This window comes from Pelobates fuscus, chromosome 5 (genome assembly GCF_036172605.1).
Source record: "Pelobates fuscus isolate aPelFus1 chromosome 5, aPelFus1.pri, whole genome shotgun sequence".
NCBI lineage: Eukaryota > Metazoa > Chordata > Amphibia > Anura > Pelobatidae > Pelobates > Pelobates fuscus.
The window spans coordinates 5,205,313-5,228,146 of NC_086321.1; the positions used below are offsets into that span (position 1 = coordinate 5,205,313).

Sequence of the window (22,834 nt, forward strand, 5' to 3'; positions counted from 1 at the left end):
AACGTCAGAATAACTGTAACGGACCGTTTCAGCATAAAAGGGGAAAAATCCGTTTAGGCGATAATCCCCTTTCCAGATGCACAGGCAGCTACTGCAAACACCATTCTCCCGACTGGAGACACACGAACACTGGATCCGAGAAACCTTTTAAATTCTCCCAAGCATATGAATGCTGTAGACCATTGAATAGGAACCATACGAATAGGCTTGTACTCCTAGCAGTCAACTGGAACAGCATGCAATAAATCCTTCCCCCCAATAATGAGACGACACATCACTTTGAGGGTAAAACAGGAACTCTGGACTGGCTCCTCCAGCCTGGCTTTTATTACAATAATCCACATACAGGCCACACCCAGGGGGAGGCATAAAATAACCAATCCGAGATATGGTACAACCCACACATCCCCTCCCCTTAGCCTGAGAGATAATCGACTTATTATACAGTTTAAAACATAACTTTTACACAATATCTGTAACTTCAAAACCATACATCATATTCGCATAAAAATACATATTCACAATCAATCCATTCGGGGGAACAACATACTCAAAAATTGCATGAATCAGACCAGGGGTTCAAAAGTTACTAAAAGTATCTTTTGGGCCCTGGCTTGCAGCATGGCACAATCTGGCTCAAACAGAAGTAAAACATCCCCCACAATGCATCCCGGCTTCCTCCCTTCTGCCCTGGAGATAATTGGAGAAGTAATCCAATGATCTAGGACTAGAGTCAGACTCTATTAACCACATGGTTGCAAAAAGACAGTAAAAGACATAAAATTACATACTGATACATTTAACACATAAAACACACATTTCTACATATCCCCAGTTTAACTGAACACATAAATACCTACATAATATTTAAGACAGTATTACTGTGATATGTTACAAAGTCTTAAAGGGACATTAGTCCCAAAAGTCCCAATATGTCCATCGCTGATTTTAAAGGGCCAGTAGCAGCAATATAAATTATTACATGCCCAAATATAGTTTTTAAAGTGCAATATGTCCAGGGGCCATAGTCAGCGGGCAGGAGGCTAGCAACCAGGCCTCTCCAGTTCACAGTGGCGAAGTTGGTTTCGCCACAATTCTCCCCTTTACCAATTAGACTAACAGGGTATCTGACCTCCTGCCGGTCAGTGCCCTGGTTAGTCCAGCAACCCACCCACAAAACAGAAATAGTAGAGCAGCCCACCCACAATAAATAGTTACTACCCCTGGGTGAGGGAGGATCTTGTCCGGGTTCAGGTGCCTCACCACGGCTGTGTGGGGGGCTGGTAGGCTGCCTTGGTGGGTTGCTGAGGGGGCAGAGACCAGCGGTACGCTGTCCTGTTGCCAGCACTACCACGGGAGTAGTCTGGTTGGAGCCTGGTTGCTGGAGACCGACTGTCTCCCCTTTGGATATATCGCTCTGTGGCTGGGGGACAGGACCGACCGTCCCTACCCCTGGTGCTGTAAGTGCAGAGACTACGGTCCCATCTGCACAGATGTGGGGCTTAACATCTCCCCTTGGTGGGTTAGGCTGCCGCTGGAGAGAGGGTGTAACAAGCTCCTCTCTCTGGATGGTAAACTGCCGCTGGGGCATATCACTTTGCTGCTGGGGGGCAGGAACAACTACCTCTGCCCCATGTGACTCAGCCTGCCGCTGGGGAGGAAGGACTGCACCTTTGGCTCCCTGGGACACACACGGCCGCTGGGGAGGATGGACGACACCATCAGCTCCCTGGGGTACACACTGCCGCTGGGGAGGGAGGACGCTGCTCTCCTCTCCCTTCACTTCACACTGCCTTCTTGGCATATCACTTTGCTGCTGGGGGGCAGGAACAACTACCTCTGCCCCCTGTAACTCAGCCTGCCGCTGGGGAGGAAGGACTGCACCTTCGGCTCCCTGGGACACACACGGCCGCTGGGGAGGATGGACGACACCATCAGCTCCCTGGGGTACACACTGCCGCTGGGGAGGGAGGACGCTGCTCTCCTCTCCCTTCACTTCACACTGCCTTCTTGGCATATCACTTTGCTGCTGGGGGGCAGGAACAACTACCTCTGCCCCCTGTAACTCAGCCTGCCGCTGGGGAGGAAGGACTGCACCTTCTGCTCCCTGGGACACACACTGCCGCTGGGGAGGGAGGACGCTGCTCTCCGCTCCCTTCACTTCACACAGCCTTCTTGGCATCTCACTTTGCTGCTGGGGGGCAGGAACAACAACCTCTGCCCCCTGTAACTCAGCCTGCCGCTGGGGAGGGAGGACGACACCATCCGCTCCCTGGGTTACACACTGCCGCTGGGGAGGAAGGACTGCACCTTCTGCTCCCTGGGGCACACACTGCCGCTGGGGAGGATGGACGACACCATCAGCTCCCTGGGGTACACACTGCCGCTGGGGAGGAAGGACGGCACCTTCTGCTCCCTGGGACACACACTGCCGCTGGGGAGGATGGACGACACCATCAGCTCCCTGGGGTACACACTGCCGCTGGGGAGGAAGGACTGCACCTTCTGCTCCCTGGGACACACACTGCCGTTGGGGATCTGGGCCGGAATTTAATAGTTCTACATAGTCCATCTCCAGCCCTTGTTCCATGGCAGCGAAACGGCGGAGGTCTCGTCCCAGTCCAATAGATCTCGGGCCCTGTAACATCTCACTCCGGTAATGCACGATAGCCCAGTACCGTGACTCTGCTGGACTGCCGAAGTCGGCGTCTTCTGTTAGGGCCTTCCACAACAGGCCAGGGCTAGTGTAGTGATCCCCCTCCGGCTGGATGCCCTCTGCCCTCCACGTCTCTGGCTGGACAGTGCACCACCACAGTGCCCGGTATGAGACGTCCAGGCTCAGTTCCCTTTCCACGAGGTACTCAAGTTGTCTTACCCGCTCCCCTCCGGGTTGGTCCCCCAGAAGCGGCATCCGCCAGGCCATTTGTTCCTCCAACAGGTATGCGGCACCAGGAAAGCGCTGCTGCCGTTGATACTGGACTTCTTCCCGGGCATCATACCATAATCTTATCCGGGCATTATCTCTCCATTCTAATTCACTCTCTTCCTCAGGTGTGTGTGTTGCCCAGGTGTGCGTGTTGCCCATTTTCCCAAAATCCTTCGTAGATAGGGGCGCTGTACGGGTACTGGCGTTGCCCTCACTTTGTAATCCAGGAATAGTGTTGTCTGTAGCTGTCCCTCTGGTTGTAGGAACGATCCCGCCGCTTGCCACCAATTGTAACGGACCGTTTCAGCATAAAAGGGGAAAAATCCGTTTAGGCGATAATCCCCTTTCCAGATGCACAGGCAGCTACTGCAAACACCATTCTCCCGACTGGAGACACACGAACACTGGATCCGAGAAACCTTTTAAATTCTCCCAAGCATATGAATGCTGTAGACCATTGAATAGGAACCATACGAATAGGCTTGTACTCCTAGCAGTCAACTGGAAAGCATGCAATAAATCCTTCCCCCCAATAATGAGACGACACATCACTTTGAGGGTAAAACAGGAACTCTGGACTGGCTCCTCCAGCCTGGCTTTTATTACAATAGTCCACATACAGGCCACACCCAGGGGGAGGCATAAAATAACCAATCCGAGATATGGTACAACCCACACATCCCCTCCCCTTAGCCTGAGAGATAATCCACTTATTATACAGTTTAAAACATAACTTTTACACAATATCTGTAACTTCAAAACCATACATCATATTCGCATAAAAATACATATTCACAATCAATCCATTCGGGGGAACAACATACTCAAAAATTGCATGAATCAGACCAGGGGTTCAAAAGTTACTAAAAGTATCTTTTGGGCCCTGGCTTGCAGCATGGCACAATCTGGCTCAAACAGAAGTAAAACATCCCCCACAATGCATCCCGGCTTCCTCCCTTCTGCCCTGGAGATAATTGGAGAAGTAATCCAATGATCTAGGACTAGAGTCAGACTCTATTAACCACATGGTTGCAAAAAGACAGTAAAATACATAAAATTACATACTGATACATTTAACACATAAAACACACATTTCTACATATCCCCAGTTTAACTGAACACATAAATACCTACATAATATTTAAGACAGTATTACTGTGATATGTTACAAAGTCTTAAAGGGACATTAGTCCCAAAAGTCCCAATATGTCCATCGCTGATTTTAAAGGGCCAGTAGCAGCAATATAAATTATTACATGCCCAAATATAGTTTTTAAAGTGCAATATGTCCAGGGGCCATAGTCAGCGGGCAGGAGGCTAGCAACCAGGCCTCTCCAGTTCACAGTGGCGAAGTTGGTTTCGCCACAATAACGTCAGAAAAAGACAATGGGGCTGGGGCTAGGAGACACATGAAAGGGGCTTGGGGGAGAAAGACACAAACAAAATGCATCTTCACTTGTGTCTCCTGCTCTCCCTGTAACTCAGAGTCGACCGGTGAGAGAAAGACATTGTATTAAAGGGACACTATAGTCACCAAACTTCTACAGTTTAATGTAGTGGTTCTGGTGTCTATAGCCTATCCCTGTAGGCTGAGCACTGTAAATGCTACCTTTTCAGAGAAAAGGCAGTGTCTACATTGCTACCTGGGCACATCTCTAGTGACAGTCACTCAGACGGCCACTAGAGCTGCTTCCTAGTCCAGTGCTGCACACTCTGCATGGAGATGCTGATTGGTGCGGTGAAGTGCAGCATTTTGCTGCACATGGGCAATAGCCCCCCAATGCTTTCCTATGGGAATTGAATTGGCATATTGACTGAAATTTATCCAGTTGTAAGCCAAAGTGAAGAGTACACTCTAATTACTTTAAAAAAATAAAGCAAGATAACATATTTTTTTTTATTGGTTTGCTATAGCATACATTCACCATTTCAGTCCCATTACGAAAATGTTCTTAATATGTCAAGGTAGTTGGACTGAAACATTGGTTATATACAAATGCACGTCTGCTTACAATAAATCCGCTCTTTTGTTTATTTTGAAGCCCTATGAGTGCTTTATTTCACGTTTGAGTGATAGTTTTCAGTTTTAATGCTTTTTTTCCCGCTTCCATATCAGCAAACTATGCTGGCACGATGCATTATGGGGCTGGTAAAGAATTTTTTTCCAGGGCAGATGAAATTTAACTTGAGAAATGCAAAGTTATGCACTTTGGGGTCAAGAATGCACAAGCAACTTACACCCTAAATGGTAGTGAATTAGGGATAACCACACACGAGAAGGATTTGGGAATTGTTATAGACAGGGATGTATTTACCACAAGGCAAACAAGGCATTTGCCTAGGGCAGCACTTTCAGGAGGGGCGCCAAAAAATGCCACCCCCAGCTCCCAGACCTTGCTTGTCGTGTGTTCTTGGGCTGTCCACCTTACTGTGAGCGAGTGAGTGTAGCTGTCAGTATGTGTCTGTGAGTGAGTGAAAGTGTGTGTCTTTCGGTGAGAATGGGTGTGCCTGTGAGTGTGTGTCAGTGTGTGTATGTCATTTTATGTGTATCTGAGAGTGTGTTCCTGTCAGTGAGTGGGTGTGTCAGTGTGTGTCTGTCAGTGAAAGTGTGTGTTGGTTAAACAGTGTGTGCCTATGACTGTATGTGTGTGCCAATGACTGTGTATCTGTCAGTGAGTGTATATCAGTGCATGTATCAATGAGGGCATGTGTCAATCAAAAAAGTGGCCTTGACACGAATTGGGGGGTCACATTTTGATTTTGGGGGTGCTCGAATTTAGTCGTGCCTAGGGCAGCACAAATCCAAAATACACCACTGGTTATAGACAAACTATGCAACAATATGCAATGTCAATCTGCAGTTGATAAGGGTAGTAAGGTTTGTCATGTATAAATAGGGGCATAAATTATTGGGGTGAAATATAAATGTGCCTATTTATAACTAATTTGGAAGACCACATCTTGAATATGCTGTGCAATTTTGGGCACCTGTTCTAAAGAAGGATATCGTGGCACTAAAAAAAGTTTAAAGGTGCACTACAAAATTAATAAAAGGAATGGAGCATTTTAGTTACGAAGAAAGGTTACATCCAGTGCCAATACAAACCATTGTCTGGAAATCTATTCACAAACAGGACTTTACATAGGACACGAGGCCATGCGTTTAGACTGGAAGAAAGAAGATTTAGTCTAAGGCAAATTAAAGGTTTTTTTGTTTTTTTACAGTAAGAACAATAAGGATGTGGAATTCTCTGCCTGAAGATGTGGTTTTATCAGCTTTGATACAGATGTTTAAACAGCAAATGGATAAATACTTAATAAAAACATAATATTCTGGGATATGATTTCTAATTTGTGGGGTAATAGCTTATTGTTTCAGAAACAAATCTGACTGCTATTTTGGCGTCAAGAAGGAATTTTTAATAGTTTGTTGCAAAATTGGAATCGCTTCAAACTGGGCTTTTGCCTTATTTTGGATCAACAGCAAAAAACAGCTGTGAGAAAGGGTGAACTTGATGGACGTGTCTCTTTTCGGCCTACGTAACTATGATGAATTCCCCACTAGTGATACTGGGCTGAGGGGCAGCTAACTAGGCCCTGGGGAGTCAGCACAGCTAAACGTACAAAGGCACATGTATGAGTGTGGGGGTGGTGCTAGTGATTGGCTGTATGTGTTTAGGGGAGTGGCTGTATGTGTTTAGGGGAGTGGCTATATGTGAAAATGGGATTGGCTGTGTGTGTTTGGGGGTGTGGCTGTATGTGTTTAGGGGAGTGGTTATGTGTTTGTAGTGGGGCAGGGATCATCTTACCTCAGTGCCTGTTTGGATTCTGGCCAGCAAACAACTTCCTGCCTCTGCCTCTGCGCTCCTGTTTGTCCTGGGCCTGCATGCTTTACCTGCTTGAGGGATGGATATTGAAGGCATCCTGTCTGCCCTCAGAGCTGCTGCTGCCCTGGATGGCGGTAGGCACTTAAGGGAGCAATATGCTCACCTCCAACCTGTGGCTGCCGGTTTTGGCTCACCCCCCCCGCGGTCAGGCCTCTCCTGGGGCCTCCCACGCGGCTATAGTCCCTGTAGGCCGCAGGAGCACAGGCCGGCGCTCCCGCCCACCTGTTCGGCTGAGCCCCGATCCCTCACCTCGGGCCAGGTATAGGAGCCAGAGCCCAGGCCCAAGGCACCACCAGGCCCGCGTGTCAGCTCCATCTGCTCCATCTGCCATGCGGCCTGCTACTACTGCAGCGCACCCCCCAGCTGGGGACAGCGGGCCAGGGGTGCCAGAAGACCTGCTGAGCATCCTGAGGGGGTCTGGGAGGCCTTCCCAGCCCCCATGTGGTCGGCGCACCGGCCGATCAAGAGCTGGGCCGGTGGTGGTGAGTGGGCCTCTCAGGGCCATGCGGGGCACGGCTGTGCTGCCGTTGGGGGGTGGAGGGGGATCCTCCCCAGGTTCCGATTGCTCCTCTGCGGATGAGGGTCGGCCGGGGGGGTCCCCCTCTCCTCCCCAGGTTCTGTCAGCAATTCCCCCCTCTCTCCTCACCCCCCCTGTGATGCCATCCCTTTCCTCTCCCTCTAGAGCCCCCTTTCCCTCTCTCCTCTCCTGCTGGACTGGGCCCCCTTCCTCTATCTGCTCCCTCTCCTGGCTCTCTCTCTGTCTCCCTTCCTCCTGCCCCCCTCCCTCCTGTCCCTTCTGTCCCTATTCCTGGTCTCTATGCACCCCCTGCCCCACCCTGGGTACTCACCTCGGATGCCCTCCTCTGCGGGGTGTGAGCTTACCTCCTCTCTGCTGCTCTTCTCACAGGATCTGGCTGCTGTGGCTGCAGTTCCTGGGACTGTCCAGCAGATGGCGCCTGGTACTGCTGCAAGGCTGAGCAGTATTGAAAATGGAGTTAACTCTGTCCTGCCTGGTTCATCTTTATATCCTTTGCCGCGGGAGGTTCCTCGGGCATCGGCTAGTGAGTTTACAAATTTTTCTTCTTTTCAATCTGGGGGTCCCTCGCTGGGGGGGGTTTCTGTCAGGGCTTAGGGGTTTTCTTGATCAGTGGGAGCAGGGTGCGCAAGCAGGTAGGGTCCCCCTATTAGATGGTCTGCTTCGGTCAGTGTGGTCCTCAGCGTTGCAGCCACAGGGGGTTCTGGCGGTTCCTGGGGTCACGGGGTCCCCTTCTTCCAGGGTGGGTGGCCAAGCTGGCACCCCTGCTATGGCATCGGGTGCCTCGGCATCGGATGCCTCGGCGCCGGTGGTTGCTGGGGGGTCTCTGGCATCGGGTGACCCCCCGGGTGTTGCGGACGTTGCGCGTGGGTCCATCTATATGTGTTGGTCAGGGCCCTTGGGCGTGCACTTTAAACAGGAGGTTCGGGAAAAAATTTAGAGGGGTGAATTTGTTGAGATTTTCTCCCTCCTTCATATAGAGGAGGCTCCTCCTTTACTGGAAAAGGACAGGAAGGAATCCGACAAAGACAGGGAGAAGTACCGGTACCGGAAGATTCCTAAGACTTTCGTGAATTGGATTCGCGCATTTGCGATCCTGGGGAAAGGGCTCCCCAGAAGTGCTCCACATTGTTCTGCTACCAGGATACCATTTGGAACACTTGTCGTGCCTATGGCGGTCTGGGGTGGTGGAAATATGACGAGCAGTTCCGTCAACGGTTAGCGGTGCGCCCCTCCATTTCATGGGACCAGGTGGACATTGGCCTCTGGCTCTCCATTATGACCCGCCCAGCCCCCCAGCAGGGTGGGTTCTCGTCTTTTCTCTGGGGGGCCGGTGGGGGGGTACTCCTCCTCACCGGCCGCACATCAGAGGCCAGGCTGTTGTTGGAAATTCAATGCCAGTCACTGCAAATGGGGGACATCTTGCCGATTCAAGGATGAATGTTCCACCTGCGGGGGGAGCCCATCCCGTCTCCCGCTGCTTCAAGTGGGGCAAAGTGGGCGAGAAAGGGGATTTGGGGTCAAAGGGCGATGACGATGGTGGTCATAAGCGCGATGCGCCCTTGGCTCGCCAGTTATAGGAATCGTTGGGCTGCCAACATCCTGCTGGATGGGTTTGAGCATGGGTTTTGGATTCCTTTCACTTGTCGTCCCCCTTCCCCTCTGGTATGGAGCCTTCGGTCGGTCCGGGAATTCCCATGGGTGGTTCGGGAAAAACTGAGTAAGGAGGTGTCTTTGGGTCGGATGGCTGGTCCCTTTAGGGACCCCCCACTCCCGGAATTGCGGGTCTCCCCCCTGGGTGTGGTGCCCAAAAAGGAGCAAGGGAAATACCATCTGATTCACGATTTATCGTACCCCAAGGGGGGGTTCGTGAATGATGACATCTCTTCGGAACTCTGCCGAGTGTCTTATGCGTCCTTTGATGCGGCAGTCGCCATGGTCAGGGCCGCGGGCCCTGGGTCCTTGTTGGCCAAGGCTGATGTGGAATCGGCCTTCCGTCTGCTGTCACCATCTTCTGGGCTGCGTTTTTGAAGACCGGTATTACGTGGATATGTGCCTCCCTATGGGTTGTTCCATATGCTGCTTTTACTTTGAATGCTTCAGCACATTCTTGGACTGGGTGGTGAGGAAGGAGGCTGGGATAGACTCCTTGCTACACTACCTCGATGATTTACTTTGTGTGGGTCCCGCCTATTCGCCAGCCTGTGCTATGCTGCTGCGGGTTCTGAGTGAGGTGTTCCATCGGTTTGGGGTCCTGTTGGCTCACGACAAGACGGTGGGCCCAGTTACTTGTCTCAGTTTTCTGGGCATTGAGATTGACTCTCTGGCGGGTGGAATGTCGCTTGCCTTTGGATAAGATTCAAGGCTTGCGGTGCGAGGTGGCCGTAGCCATGGGGCGGCGCAAGATCCAGCTGCGCTGCCTGCAGTCGCTCCTGGGGAAGCTGAATTTTGCCTGTCGGTTCATGCCCATGGGGTGGGTCTTTAACCGGCGTCTGGCTGCGGCAACGGCCGGGGTCTCCAAGGCCTTGCCATTTCCTTCGGCTTACTCGGCCGCTGCAGGACGATTTGGCGGTTTGGGACTCCTTCTTGGCAAAGTACAATGGCTGGTCCTACTGGCAAAAGCCGGAGGTTTCTAACGCCGACCTCCACCTATTTACAGACGCGGCTGGCTCGGAGGGGTTTGGGGCAATTCTGGGCTCTAGTTGGTGTGCGGCCGTGTGGCCGGACAGTTGGCATGTCTCTGGGCTCACGAAGAATCTGGCCTTTCTGGAGCTTTTCTCCATTTTGGTGGCGGTGGAGGTCTGGGGGGTCACGTTTGCAGGATCAAAGGGTAGTGTTTCACTGTGACAATTTGGGGGTTGTTCAGGCCATTAATCGTCTGACAGCCTCCTCCCCTCCGGTGGTTCGCTTGCTTAGGCGGTTGGTTCTCCGATGTTTGTGTCTCGATGTGTATTGTAGGGCAGAGCATATACCGGGAGTTCACAATGTGATGGCGGATGCTCTCTCTTGTTCACAGTGGTCAGAGTTTCGGGCTGTCGCTCTGCAGGCGGAACCGGAGGGGACGCCTTGCCCGGCGGACATCTGGTCGCTTGGTCAGGCAGAGTGATGGAATGGGTCCGTGGATTGGTTTCCAAGGCCACCTGGAATCGCTACAGTAAGGTGCGGGGTGAATGGGCGCAATGGAGGTTGGGTGGTTTTTGTTCCCCAACCGGCTACTGCAGCTCTTGGACCACTGGGGTAAGTCTCCCTCTGCAATCTCCGTGCGTTTCTCCGGTCTTAGCTTTCTATTTAAGCTGCGCGGGTGCGAAGATTCAACTAAAGCGTTTGTTGTGTGTCAGGTACTTAAGTGACTGTGACGCCGAGCTGCGTCGGTTGATGCACGGAGGCCGGTTTCTGCGGTGCTTTTGTCAAGACTCTGTGGGGTACTCCCACAGATCTGTTACTCTGTGTTTGAGGCCCGGCTGTTTAAGTTGGCTTATTCGCTGGCATTCTTTGGGGCCATGTGCATTGGGGAACTGGTGAGCCCTAGTAAGCGCAGCTGTGGGGGGGTGTTGTTTGCCGACGTTCGGTGCGAGCCGGGGAGGATTTCGTTTCAGATACGGTGGTCAAAAATGGATGTCCTTGGAAGGGGTAAATGGGTGCAGTTGGGTGCTGTCCCTGGTTCAGATATTTGCCCGGTTTCTTCCTTTCAGGAATTCTGTGAGCTGCGCCCGGTTTCCTCAGGCCCCCATTTGGTTCATGAGGATGGGAGTTTTCTGTCCCATTTTCAATTTATTCGAGTTTTTCGTTCTGGATTTGAGGTATTGGGGGTTGACAGTAGGGAGTTTGGGGGGCATTAATTTAGGATTGGTGCTGCCACTGAAGCTTCTAGGCTGGGAATGTTGGCTCAAGCGGTTCAGAGAATTGGGAGGTGGGCATCTGGGCGTTTTGTCTCATATGTTCGTCCTTCCCGCCTCCTAAATTGATGTTTTCTCCTTAGGTGGGAGTCCCCCCAGGGTCTGGGTGATCGGACACTCGTATGTCTTCTGAGCCAGACGGCGGGCGGCTGTCCGTCCGGGAGGTGAGCTGCTTGGTTTCACGCCTTCTGAAGCAGAGGTTCGCTGGTTTGGGAATAGAGGTATGAAGTGGGTCCGGCTCATCCCTGAGCTAGTTCAGCTTGCCCGGCTTTTGGGTCCACCTAGTATTCTTGTGATTCACCTTGGGGGTAATGATCTCGGGACTATGTCTATTTGGGGGTTGGGGAACGCAATTAAGAGGGATTTAGTGCGGGTATTGGTTTTGTTCCCGGACGTTCACCAGGTCTGGTCGGAGGTCATTTCACGAAACTTCTGGCAGCGGGCCCATAATCAACGGGCGATGGACCGTTGTCGGGTTAAATTGAACCGGAGGGTCTCCAAGTTCGTGTTGGGGGTAAACGGGATTCCGGTGCGCCATAGGGCGTTTGACCGGGAGGCAGCTAATTTGTTCAGGAGTGATGGCGTGCACCTCACGGAGGTCGGGCTCGACCTCTTTAATCTTGCAATCCAGGAGGCGGTGGAACAGGCCTTGGTTGGTTTTGGTGGGGCTCCATGCTGATTTTAGGCTTAAAACAGCAGGGTTTGTGGCGGGGAGCGTGTCCTTGCCAACAGGTTTACGGAGCAGATGGAATGTCAGGAGATGGACAAGGTGGGTCTCAATATGCATTGTCTGTCGTTATTGGGGGGGTAAGTGGGTAGTCTCTTTCTTTTAGTCGCACCACATTCCCCGCTACGTACATACAAGGCCCTGGGGAGTCAGCACAGCTAAACGTACAAGGGCACATGTATGAGTGTGGGGATGGTGCTAGTGATTGGCTGTATGTGTTTAGCGGAGTGGTTATGTGTTTATAGTGGGGCAGGGATCATCTTACCTCAGTGCCTGTTTGGATTCTGGCCAGCAAACAACTTCCCTCCCACCCACCCTAATTTATGTTTTTGTTTCGTCACAGCTAGCGGGGAGCGTGTCCTTGCCAACAGGTTTGGGGAGCAGATGGAATGTCAGGAGATGGACAAGGTGGGTCTCAACCTCCCCTGCTCTGTAAGGTAAACTTTCAAGTTACCGAATTGGACGTGCCCACCGAGCTAAGAGCCGACTGGTGGTTAGAGCATTTAAGATGATGGGAATTTGGTTTGGATGAGGGGGGAGGCGAGACACCAGTGGGTAAAGTTTTTGGTGCATAGGTACCTGGTTAAGTTCGTTGGCAAGGACGGTTATTTAAGTTGAAGGCTGTAGGGCAATAAGTGTTAATTTATATGTTACCGTATATACTCGAGTATAAGCCGAGTTTTTCAGCACATTTTTTGTGCTGAAAAACCCCAACTCGGCTTATACTCGAGTCAGAGTCTGTATTATGGCAATTTGCATTGCCATAATACAGACTGGGGGAGAGGGGGGCTGGCAGAGCTGTACTTACCTTTCCTGCAGCTCCTGTCAGCTCTCTCCTCCTCCGCGCCGTCCGTTCAGCACCTCGGTCAGCTCCCAGTGTAAGTCTCGCGAGAGCCGCGGCTCTCGCGAGACTTACAGTGGGAGCTGACAGAGGGAGCTGCACAGACCGCGCGGAGGAGGAGAAGGGAGCTGACAGGAGCTGCAGGAAAGGTAAGTACAGCTCTGCCAGCCCCCCTCTCCCCCCCACTGAACTGCCAATGACACTGGACCACCAGGGAAGGAGCCCCCCTCCCTGCTATGTATCAAGCAGGGAGGGGGGACGAAAAAAATATATAATAAAAAAAAAAAATTATAATTCAGTATAAATAATAAATAATAATAATAAACAAATATAATAATATTACAAAATAAAAAATAAAATAATAATTAATAAAAAAATGAATAATATATCAAAACGCCCACCCCCACCAACACATACACAAACACACACTGCATCACACACACTCACACTTCATTCATATACACACACACTGCATTCATACATACACGCACTGCACTCATACACACTGCACTCATTATATACACACACTGGAAATAAATATTCAATTAATATATACGCGCACACACTGCACTCATACACACACACTGCACTCATACACACACACTGCATTCATTATACACACACTGTAAATAAATATTCAATTAATATAATTTTTTAGGATCTAATTTTATTTAGAAATTTACCAGTAGCTGCTGCATTTCCCACCCTAGTCTTACTCGAGTCAATACGTTTTCCCAGTTTTTTGGGGTAAAATTAGGGGCCTCGGCTTATATTCGGGTCGGCTTATACTCGAGTATATACGGTAATTATGGTATGTATATATATTTATGTGTTTATTTATATTTGAATTAAAGGAAAAGAATAAAGTTCGGATGTGTCCTACAGTTGTAAGTTTTAATAAATGCTGTGGCCTGTTTCATCTAATATGCATTGTCTGTCGTTATTGGGGGGATAAGTGGGTAGTCTCTTTCTTTTAGTCGCACCACATTCCCCGCTACGTACATACATGAATCTCCATTCCCATCTTGTACTAAATGGAAATTCCACTATTTCCCACACATCACTCACAGGAACTCACACAGCTACACATACCTCTCACAGCTACCCACACACATCTGTCTCAGCGACTCACACAGCTACACATACAACTCACAGCTACCCACACACATTACTTACAGCGACTCACACAGCTACACATACTGTGGCAAAACCTAGCCACTTCAGACTATAGAACTGTGTCTCTTAAGGTTGTCCTACACACTGCTGCCATATTGTGTTTAAATGTAATTTGCTTTCTGTATTGAACCGTATGATTACCTGTATTCCTATAGCATTCGTATGCTGGCAGCCGAAAGCCGCTAGCATTTACATGGTTGTTTCACGAACAGCAACTTTACCGGCTGTTCGTGAAACAAATTAAGTACTGAACCCAAACCCACACACTGAGGGTCGTGTGGCACCAATTAACAGATTGCAACATTGTTGCAATCGGTAGTTAAGTGCTTTCCTGGGTGGCCGTCGTTCGACTACCGACCACACAGCGGTCAGCCATCTTGGATCCTTTGTCTCCCCAGCGGTGTTTTGTCGTTGAGTGCCTGGAACTGAAAACGGCTACTCGACGGCACGAACACTGCTGTACTTCCAGGCCGTTCAGGAGCTCCAGTCTTCCCCTATTGTGGTTCCCCATCGGTGTTCGGTACTTTCAGACGACTTTAGTAATAAAGTGGATTTTGTGCTGCGTTCGGTTGTTTTAGCTGGGATCTGAGCGATACTCTCACGAAATGTGCACTCAGACCCCAGCTATCTCCGAAACGTCCGTTCGTGCAAATAAAGTGAATATTATTGAAGTTATAGATTTTCATGTGAATTGCCGGTTCTGCTGCATGGAGGGATAATCCACTTAACGGTGTATTTCAGTGGTTGTGTCCCTCTCATGCAGCAGTGCCTGATGGGAGAAATGCTCCAAATGTTAAGTCCCCCATGTAGCCCCCTACTGTATTTCCCCTGCTATGTCAGTAAGGAAACCCCTTGCATGGGGACTTGCATAAATACTGGAAGCTGTGAATAAAGACCTCAGTTGACTCCCAGAACTGTGTTTCGTCTGGTTACTGGGGGATTTGGGATATTGCCTTACTTTTCAGCACTTGACTGTGGATTACCTACTGTACCAGCGGAGATCGTGGATTCTACTATTGCAGCTCCGCTACACATACCTCTCACAGCTACCCACACACATCACTCACAGCGACTCACACAGCGACTCACACAGCTACACATACCACTCACAGCTACCCACACACATCACTCACAGCTATACTCACATTGCATACATCCAGCCCTCTACATCACACACAGAAAGCCACAACACACACACCTCACACAAGCTACAACCTTTACAACCACCGTACACCTACACAAGGCACACACTCACACTACATACCCACACAACATTTAAGAAAATATTCACATTACATAACTAGGAGAAGGATTTCCCGGTGCACACCCTAATGAAATGGGCTGTGAATGCCTACGGTCCAGACATTTCCCTGGATAAATTAAAATTCAGCGTACTGTATGGTTCCGTCAGACCAGGTCCACATTGTGATGGAACACTGATTCTGCACCTCCTTTCGCCGCATTAGTCCAACCCAAAACACGGAATCTGAGCGCTTTATCTGGAACTAAAACAATATTTATTAAACAAAAAAAAAGGTGTTAATTATTGTGCAAAACATTTAGAGAGAGATTAAAAAAATGATTAACATTAAAAGCATTAAATTCAATGCAACACAATTTGTAAGTCTCTGCAGACTACTGGAAAGTGTTAGCGATATTTTTAGATATATAGGAGCAGAATTTGAATCACTGATGCTATCTGGATGGAATATTAATCTTTGGCCACTGCCGGCCCGGTAAGAAGGTTTGATCTTTTGGATTTCTTGTGCTTTAGAAGCAGGAATTGTGACCTTTATGTGAACTGTGGACTTTGTTGCAGGAACTAGCACGTGTTTCTTTCCATGGGGACTGATAGGGACTTGGTCATGTTAGTAACCAATCAATAATCAGTAATCAATAATCAGTATGGGAGCCACATTATGATGTTACACTCACTAATAACAGAACAACGTATTTACTGAAATAATACTTAAAATGTGATCTCTCTACCTGTAACTCTGGATCATTTCCTTTGACAGTCGCTAGTTTTGCTCCATGTGTTGCACAGAAATCACCACTTTCATCTCTTGGTTTTTTATCATCAGAGAAGAAATAGCATTTATCGGAAATGAAAGTCCATCCTGAGGGGCATTTATTCTGCTCTGTAGACAAACACAGCAGTAAGACACACAGAGATAATAAGGGAGATCTTTAAACCCCATCGGACATGGACAATGCCTTATTTCTGTCCCCCAGGCAGTGCACCACACACGCTGTTTTTAATAAAGTTCCACCACTAAACTTATGGGAGCTGAAACAATGCGCTGTAGCTGTGTCACTAAATTAACCCTCACACTGTTTTCTTTAAAGTAAATCAAAGTGAAATGGTTTATTCCTTCGATAAATCCATGTATTTTATGTGCGGATATCTAAACCCCCCGTCTGTATTGTGATAAAGGGATAACATGAAATTGTGATATTCCAATCATCCATCGAATATCTAATGTACAAACCTGCTGCAGTTATGGTTGTTTCCAGACATCGCAGTCTCTCCTCCAGCCATGTAATGTTACGCTGTAATTCTGCACAGACTGTCCGCTCTTTAGACGTAACGCTCCAATCTGCATCATTGGCTCCTGGAAACATACAGTTTATTAGAAATGATTTAGATATAATAAAATGGCCAAAAAAATGAGTTTATTAAAGTTATCATTTAGCATAAACGTTACCATTCCATCTAGAGCTTTGTAAGGAGAGGCAGTCAATGAGTGTTACGTATTGACTGTACTTACTGTGTGAGCACTGTGTACTTACTGTGTGAGCGCTGTGTACTTACTGTACTTACTGCGTGAACGCTGTGTACTTACTGTACATACTGTATGAGTGATGTGTACTTACTGTACTTACTGCGTGAACGCTGTGTACTTACTGTACATACTGTATGAGTGATGTGTACTTACTGTACTTACTATGTGAACGCTGTGTACTTACTGTACATCCTGTGTGAGTGATGTGTACTTACTGTACTTACTGCGTGAACGCTCTGTACTTAATGTGTGAGTAATGTGTACTTACTGTACTTACTGTACATACTGTGTGAGCGCTGTGTACTTACTGCACTTACTGTACATACTGCGTGAGTGATGTGTACTTACTGTAATTACTGTGGAAGCGCTGTGTACTTAATGTACTTACTGTACATACTGTGTGAGTGATGTGTGCTTACTGTACTTACTGTGTGAGCGCTGTGTACTTACTGTACTTACTGTGTGAGCGTTGTGTACTTACTGTACTTACTGTGTGAGCGCTGTGTACTTACTGCACTTACTGTACATACTGCGTGAGTGATGTGTACTTACTGTAATTACTGTGGAAGCGCTGTGTACTTAATGTACTTACTGTACATACTGTGTGAGTGATGTGTACTTACTGTACATACTGTATGAGTGATGTGTACTTACTGTACATCCTGTGTGAGTGATGTGTACTTACTGTACTTACTGCGTGAACGCTATGTACTTACTGTACATACTGTGTGAGTGATGTGTACTTACTGTACATACTGTATGAGTGATGTGTACTTACTGTACTTACTGTGTGAGCGTTGTGTACTTACTGTACTTACTACGTGAACGCTGTGTACTTACTGTACATCCTGTGTGAGTGATGTGTACTTACTGTACTTACTGCGTGAACGCTATGTACTTACTGTACATGCTGTGTGAGCGCTCTGTACTTAATGTGTGAGTAATGTGTACATACTGTACATACTGCGTGAGTGATGTGTACTTACTGTAATTACTGTGGAAGCGCTGTGTACTTAATGTACTTACTGTACATACTGTGTGAATGATGTGTACTTACTGTACATACTGTGTGAGTGATGTGTACTTACTGTACATACTGCGTGAGTGATGTGTACTTACTGTAATTACTGTGGAAGCGCTGTGTACTTAATGTACTTACTGTACATACTGTGTGAGCGCTGTGTACTTACTGTACATACTGTGTGAGCGCTGTGTACTTACTGTACATACTGTGTGAGTGATGTGTACTTACTGTACTTACTGTACTTACTGTACATGATGTGTACTTACTGTACTTACTGTACATGATGTGTACTTACTGTACATGATGTGGCCTCCCAGCCTTATTGTGACAATCAGTAAGAAGGAACAAGCCATCATTAGAGCTGTGATAACTACCATCAATCTTTCACAAGGTGAATCCGCTGAAAGAGAAATAACACTTAGAAATCTGGCAATAAATGTCCAGCTATGTCATTAGAGGTAGTGGTTCTGTTTAATTGTTTAATAATGAATTACTGCTATAAGGTGTGACGAACCCTGCTGCATAGACCTGTATTGCTGGTTCGTCTGTTTGCATTGGATTCGTGGATTTCCTGTCCGTATGCTTTTGTTCGTACGTTTTCTAAAGTACCGATTGAAACTACCGAACATCGGCCACCCAGGAGAGGAGTGTGCGGCTCATTAACACCTTGACCACAAATTAGAACGTTGTGGTTAACCGCAATCACCTCTCCATTCCATCCGTACGGGTGGTCGTCGTTCGTATGCCGAACACGAGGCGGCGGCCATTTTGGACACGAGGCGAATCAGCGGTGTTCGGTGCAAAACCCATGGATCTAAAAACGGACTCTTTATCTACCGAACACCGCTAGAGACGGCCGTCTCCCCTTCTATTCCCTTGGAGGCATACGAACACTGTTCCGTTCGGGAGTTTCTTTCATCCGTATGAACTGACCCAGATAGCCGTCCCATGGAGTCATTCGTATACCGAAGGACTTATGAGAGACTTTGACTCCATGGCGATTGGACTATGTACATCGGACCTGAGCGCTATTCGGTAGGAATATGCCCTCAGATCCAGGCTATCTGGGGATACGTTGCACGAACACTATATATTCGGTACTTCTGATTTTATGTATTTTATTGCATTTTTTGTGCTTGGTTTTAAAATGGTGATGGTTCCTATCCTCGGAGTTAATTAGGTTTCTCCCTAATTATCTCCAGGATAGGAAAAGATGTATTATGGGTAAAATGGGAAGGGCTTGTGTTATAGCCACTGTGATTGGCTACTGTCTAATATATTTTACAGTCTTCCACCAGGTCCCCTAGGGGAGTGTCTACCTGGTGGAGACCTGCATAAATACTGGGCAGGTAGCCCCCATTAAACACACTACTGCTTGACCTTCAAGACGGAGCTTTGTCTCGTTTGTGGAGGGATTGACTATTGGGACAGCGTTTTCGTTTATTTCTAGCTGTGGAAGGATTTCGGATGGATTGCTGATCGGGAGTTACCGCATTCGTATGCTCCGTTCGGGAGCTTTATGATCGGTTATACTGGAATTGCATTTCTGGAGAAAGGGGATTATTGACTAAACGGCGGCTTCATTCCCCAGGCGGTGAGTGTCGTAACAATTGGTGGCAAGCGACGGGATGAATCCCACCGCCCTGAAGGCCAGCTACACACCCCGGATTGGAAATGCAATATGAGGAGTTAAGGCGTGCTACCCTTAAAGACATTTTGGAGCGCAGAGGACGATCAGCGAGCAATCTCAAGAAAAGAGAGATTATTGCTATATTGGTAGAGATGGATACGGCACATGGAATGGAGATAGCTAATGTGCCTGCTGGACTTAACACACTGCTTTGACAAGTTACCTGCAGGAGTTCGTGAGTGGGTCAGGGACCGTAAACCCGCTACCTTCCATGAAGCTGCTCGTCTGGCTGACGAATACACTGATGCACGTAAGCTCGATCAGACAGCAGCCAAGGTCCTTGCCCGAGTGGAGTACAAACCGGCAGCACCTCCAACCACCCATGTATACCACCCCCCAGCACAACGTACCCCCACTATGCCGCCAGCAACCAACCATGGGCAGTCAGCCCGATTCAACAACCGGGGTTACTCCAACCAGATCCAGTGCTATGGATGCAAGCAGATGGGACATAAAAGAACAGAATGCCCCTTAAACAGTGCCAACCAAGCACAGTCCTGGAAAAAAACAGCCGGCGGAGCCCAGCAGCCACCTCAGCCTTCTGCTCACTGCCTTGAGCAGGAGGAGTTTTGGGGTTTCCTTCACGAAGCAGACCCAGTACAAGCAGCTCAGCAGGACAACCGCCAACACCACAGGCAGACCGTTAAGTTGAATGGGAAAGTGGTCACTGGTCTAAGAGACACCGGAGCTACTATGACCCTGCTCCAAAAGAATCTGGTTTCGGAACACCAACAGACCGGGAATACTGTAGCAGTAAGGGTGGCAGGAGGCGCCGTGTTCCGCCTGCCTGTTGCCCGGGTCCATTTGGACTGGGGAGTGGGAGCTGGACATGTGAATGTGGGGGTTATGAAGGACTTGCCTGCCGATGTTTTGCTGGGAAATGATTTGGCCCCTCTGATTTCTGCCTATGCTGCTATGGGACCTGCCGAAGCCAATCCAGTGACTACCCGTGCTCAGACCCGTGCTGCTGGAACCGGCCCACCTGCTGCTGAGACGTTAGCTAGTTGGGATTCCCCAGAGGAGTTCGGGAGGGAAACACAGACAGATCCATCTCTCCAGAGGTATAGGAGCAGAGCAGACACTGGAGAAGAAGGAGCAGAGGGGGAGCGGTATGAGTGGGTGGGGGACAGGTTATATCGGAACCCTAAGCCGTCCCAGAAAAGTGTTGCCCCTCCGCCGAATCGACAGCTGGTAGTGCCCGCGAAATACCGGCGGGAGATTCTGCGGATAGGGCATGATGTTCCACTAGCTGGACATCTAGGGTCCCGCCGCACAGGCCATAGGATTATGCGGAATTTTTTTTGGCCAGGGATTAACCAGGCTGTGCGGATATATTGTAGCACGTGTGACACTTGTCAACGGGTAGGGAAGCGGGGGGACCACTCAAAAGGTAGGCTTATGTCAATGCCTATTATTGGGGAGCCCTTTGCCCGCATAGCCGTTGATATTGTGGGTCCACTGGCCAGGGCTAGTCCATCTGGTAAGAAATACATTCTCACCGTGGTGGACTATGCCACTCGATATCCAGAGGCAGTAGCGCTGTCTAACATAAAGGCAGAGACAGTTGCTGATGCCCTGGTTAGGATTTTTACCAGGGTCGGGTTCCCTAAAGAGATCCTCTCTGACCAGGGAACCCAATTTACCGCTGTGCTCACCTAGCAGCTGTGGAGGGTATGCGGCATTAAACCGATACTTAGTTCCCCATACCATCCACAGACTAACGGTCTCTGCGAGCGATTTAATGGCACCCTCAAACAGATGCTGAGGACCTTTTCTGACACTTGCCGAGACTGGGAGCGATTCCTGCCTCATCTGTTGTTTGCCTACAGAGAGGTGCCCCAGGAATCTACTGGGTTCTCCCCCTTTGAGCTGCTTTATGGGAGAAGGGTCCGCGGACCCCTAGATCTCATTAGAGGCCACTGGGAGGGGGAGACTGAGCAGGAAGGGACCCCCATAGTGCCATATGTTCTGGAACTCCGGGACCGCATGGAGAAACTGTCTCTGATGGTAAGAGAGAACCTCCAGGTGGCCCAGGGGAGACAGAGGGAATGGTACGATCGGGGTGCCCGGCAGCGAGTCTTCCAGGTTGGGCAGAAGGTGCTAGTGCTCAAACCTGTGAAGGCGAACAAGATGCAGGCATCTTGGCAGGGCCCGTATAAAGTGTTAGCTCAGGTGTGTGATACTACCTATCTTATAGCCAGCTGTTCAGATGACAGGATCCAGCGATCCTTTCATGTGAACATGCTAAAGGAGTATCAGGAACGACCTGAGGATGTAGCTGCAGTATGTGCCCCCGCTGCAGACGATACCGAAAGCTTACCCTTACCCGACTTATTAGCGAGAGGTTCCCAGATGGATCTGACTGACCTCGTATAGCTAGGGGACAGGTTAAGCCCCGCAGAGAAAGGACAGGCGAAACAGCTTCTGTGGGAGAAGCAGGCGACGTTCTCCCAAGAACCCGGCTACACTACCCTAGCTGTACATAAGGTAGAAACCCCTGGACAGAACCCCTTACGACAGCCCCCTTACCGTATCCCTGAAGCAGTCCGAGAAGGAATGCGGAAGGAGATAGAGGAGATGACCCAGCTTGGGGTCATCGAGCACTCCGATAGCCCTTGGGCCTCCCCTGTAGTCCTGGTGCCTAAGAAAGATGGGACCACCCGGTTCTGTGTGGACTACAGGAGGCTCAACGAGCGGACCACCACTGACGCCTACCCGATGCCCCGGGTAGACAAATTGTTAGACCGCATTGCCAGGGGACGCTATCTGACCACCATAGACCTGTGTAAGGGCTACTGGCAGATTCCCCTGGCCAAGGACGCTATCCCCAAGTCGGCCTTCGTCACCCCATTTGGCTTATACCAATTTAAGGTTATGCCATTTGGGATGAAGAATGCCCCACCTACCTTCCAACGTATGGTGGACAGGCTCCTTGATGGATTCCAGGAATTTGCTTGTGCATACCTGGATGATATTGCGATCTACAGTGGGTCCTGGGAGGAACACCTGGTGCACGTAGGGGTAGTACTGGATAAAATTCGGGCCGCGGGCCTGACATTGAAGCCAGAGAAGTGTCATCTAGGCATGGCTGAGGTACAATACTTGGGTCACAGGGTGGGGTGTGGGAGCCAGAGACCAGAGCCAGCCAAGATAGAGGCAGTAGCGAACTGGCCCACACCTATCACTAAGACCCAGGTATTGGCCTTCCTAGGGACAGCAGGGTATTACAGACGCTTTGTCCCCGACTACAGCTCTATAGCTAAACCCCTGACAGACCTGACTAAGAAAAACCTCCCTAAGCAGGTCCTGTGGTCTCCAGCTTGTGAAGCTGCGTTTCAAGCACTTA

The 22,834-nt window shown here is 49.2% G+C and overlaps 1 protein-coding gene across 1 annotated transcript in view; it reads right to left on the reverse strand.

The window, feature by feature from the left end:
* Positions 1 to 22,834, reverse strand: part of LOC134610521 (killer cell lectin-like receptor subfamily G member 1) — a 50,354-nt gene that overhangs the window by 22,072 nt on the left and 5,448 nt on the right. Inside the window, exons 3-6 of the mRNA XM_063453488.1 lie at positions 18,094 to 18,198; positions 16,481 to 16,603; positions 15,978 to 16,129; positions 15,384 to 15,493 (exon numbers count right to left, since the gene is read on the reverse strand). Of these exons, the coding sequence (XP_063309558.1) occupies positions 15,384 to 15,493; positions 15,978 to 16,129; positions 16,481 to 16,603; positions 18,094 to 18,198 (490 nt within the window). The remainder of the gene's footprint in view (positions 1 to 15,383; positions 15,494 to 15,977; positions 16,130 to 16,480; positions 16,604 to 18,093; positions 18,199 to 22,834) is intronic.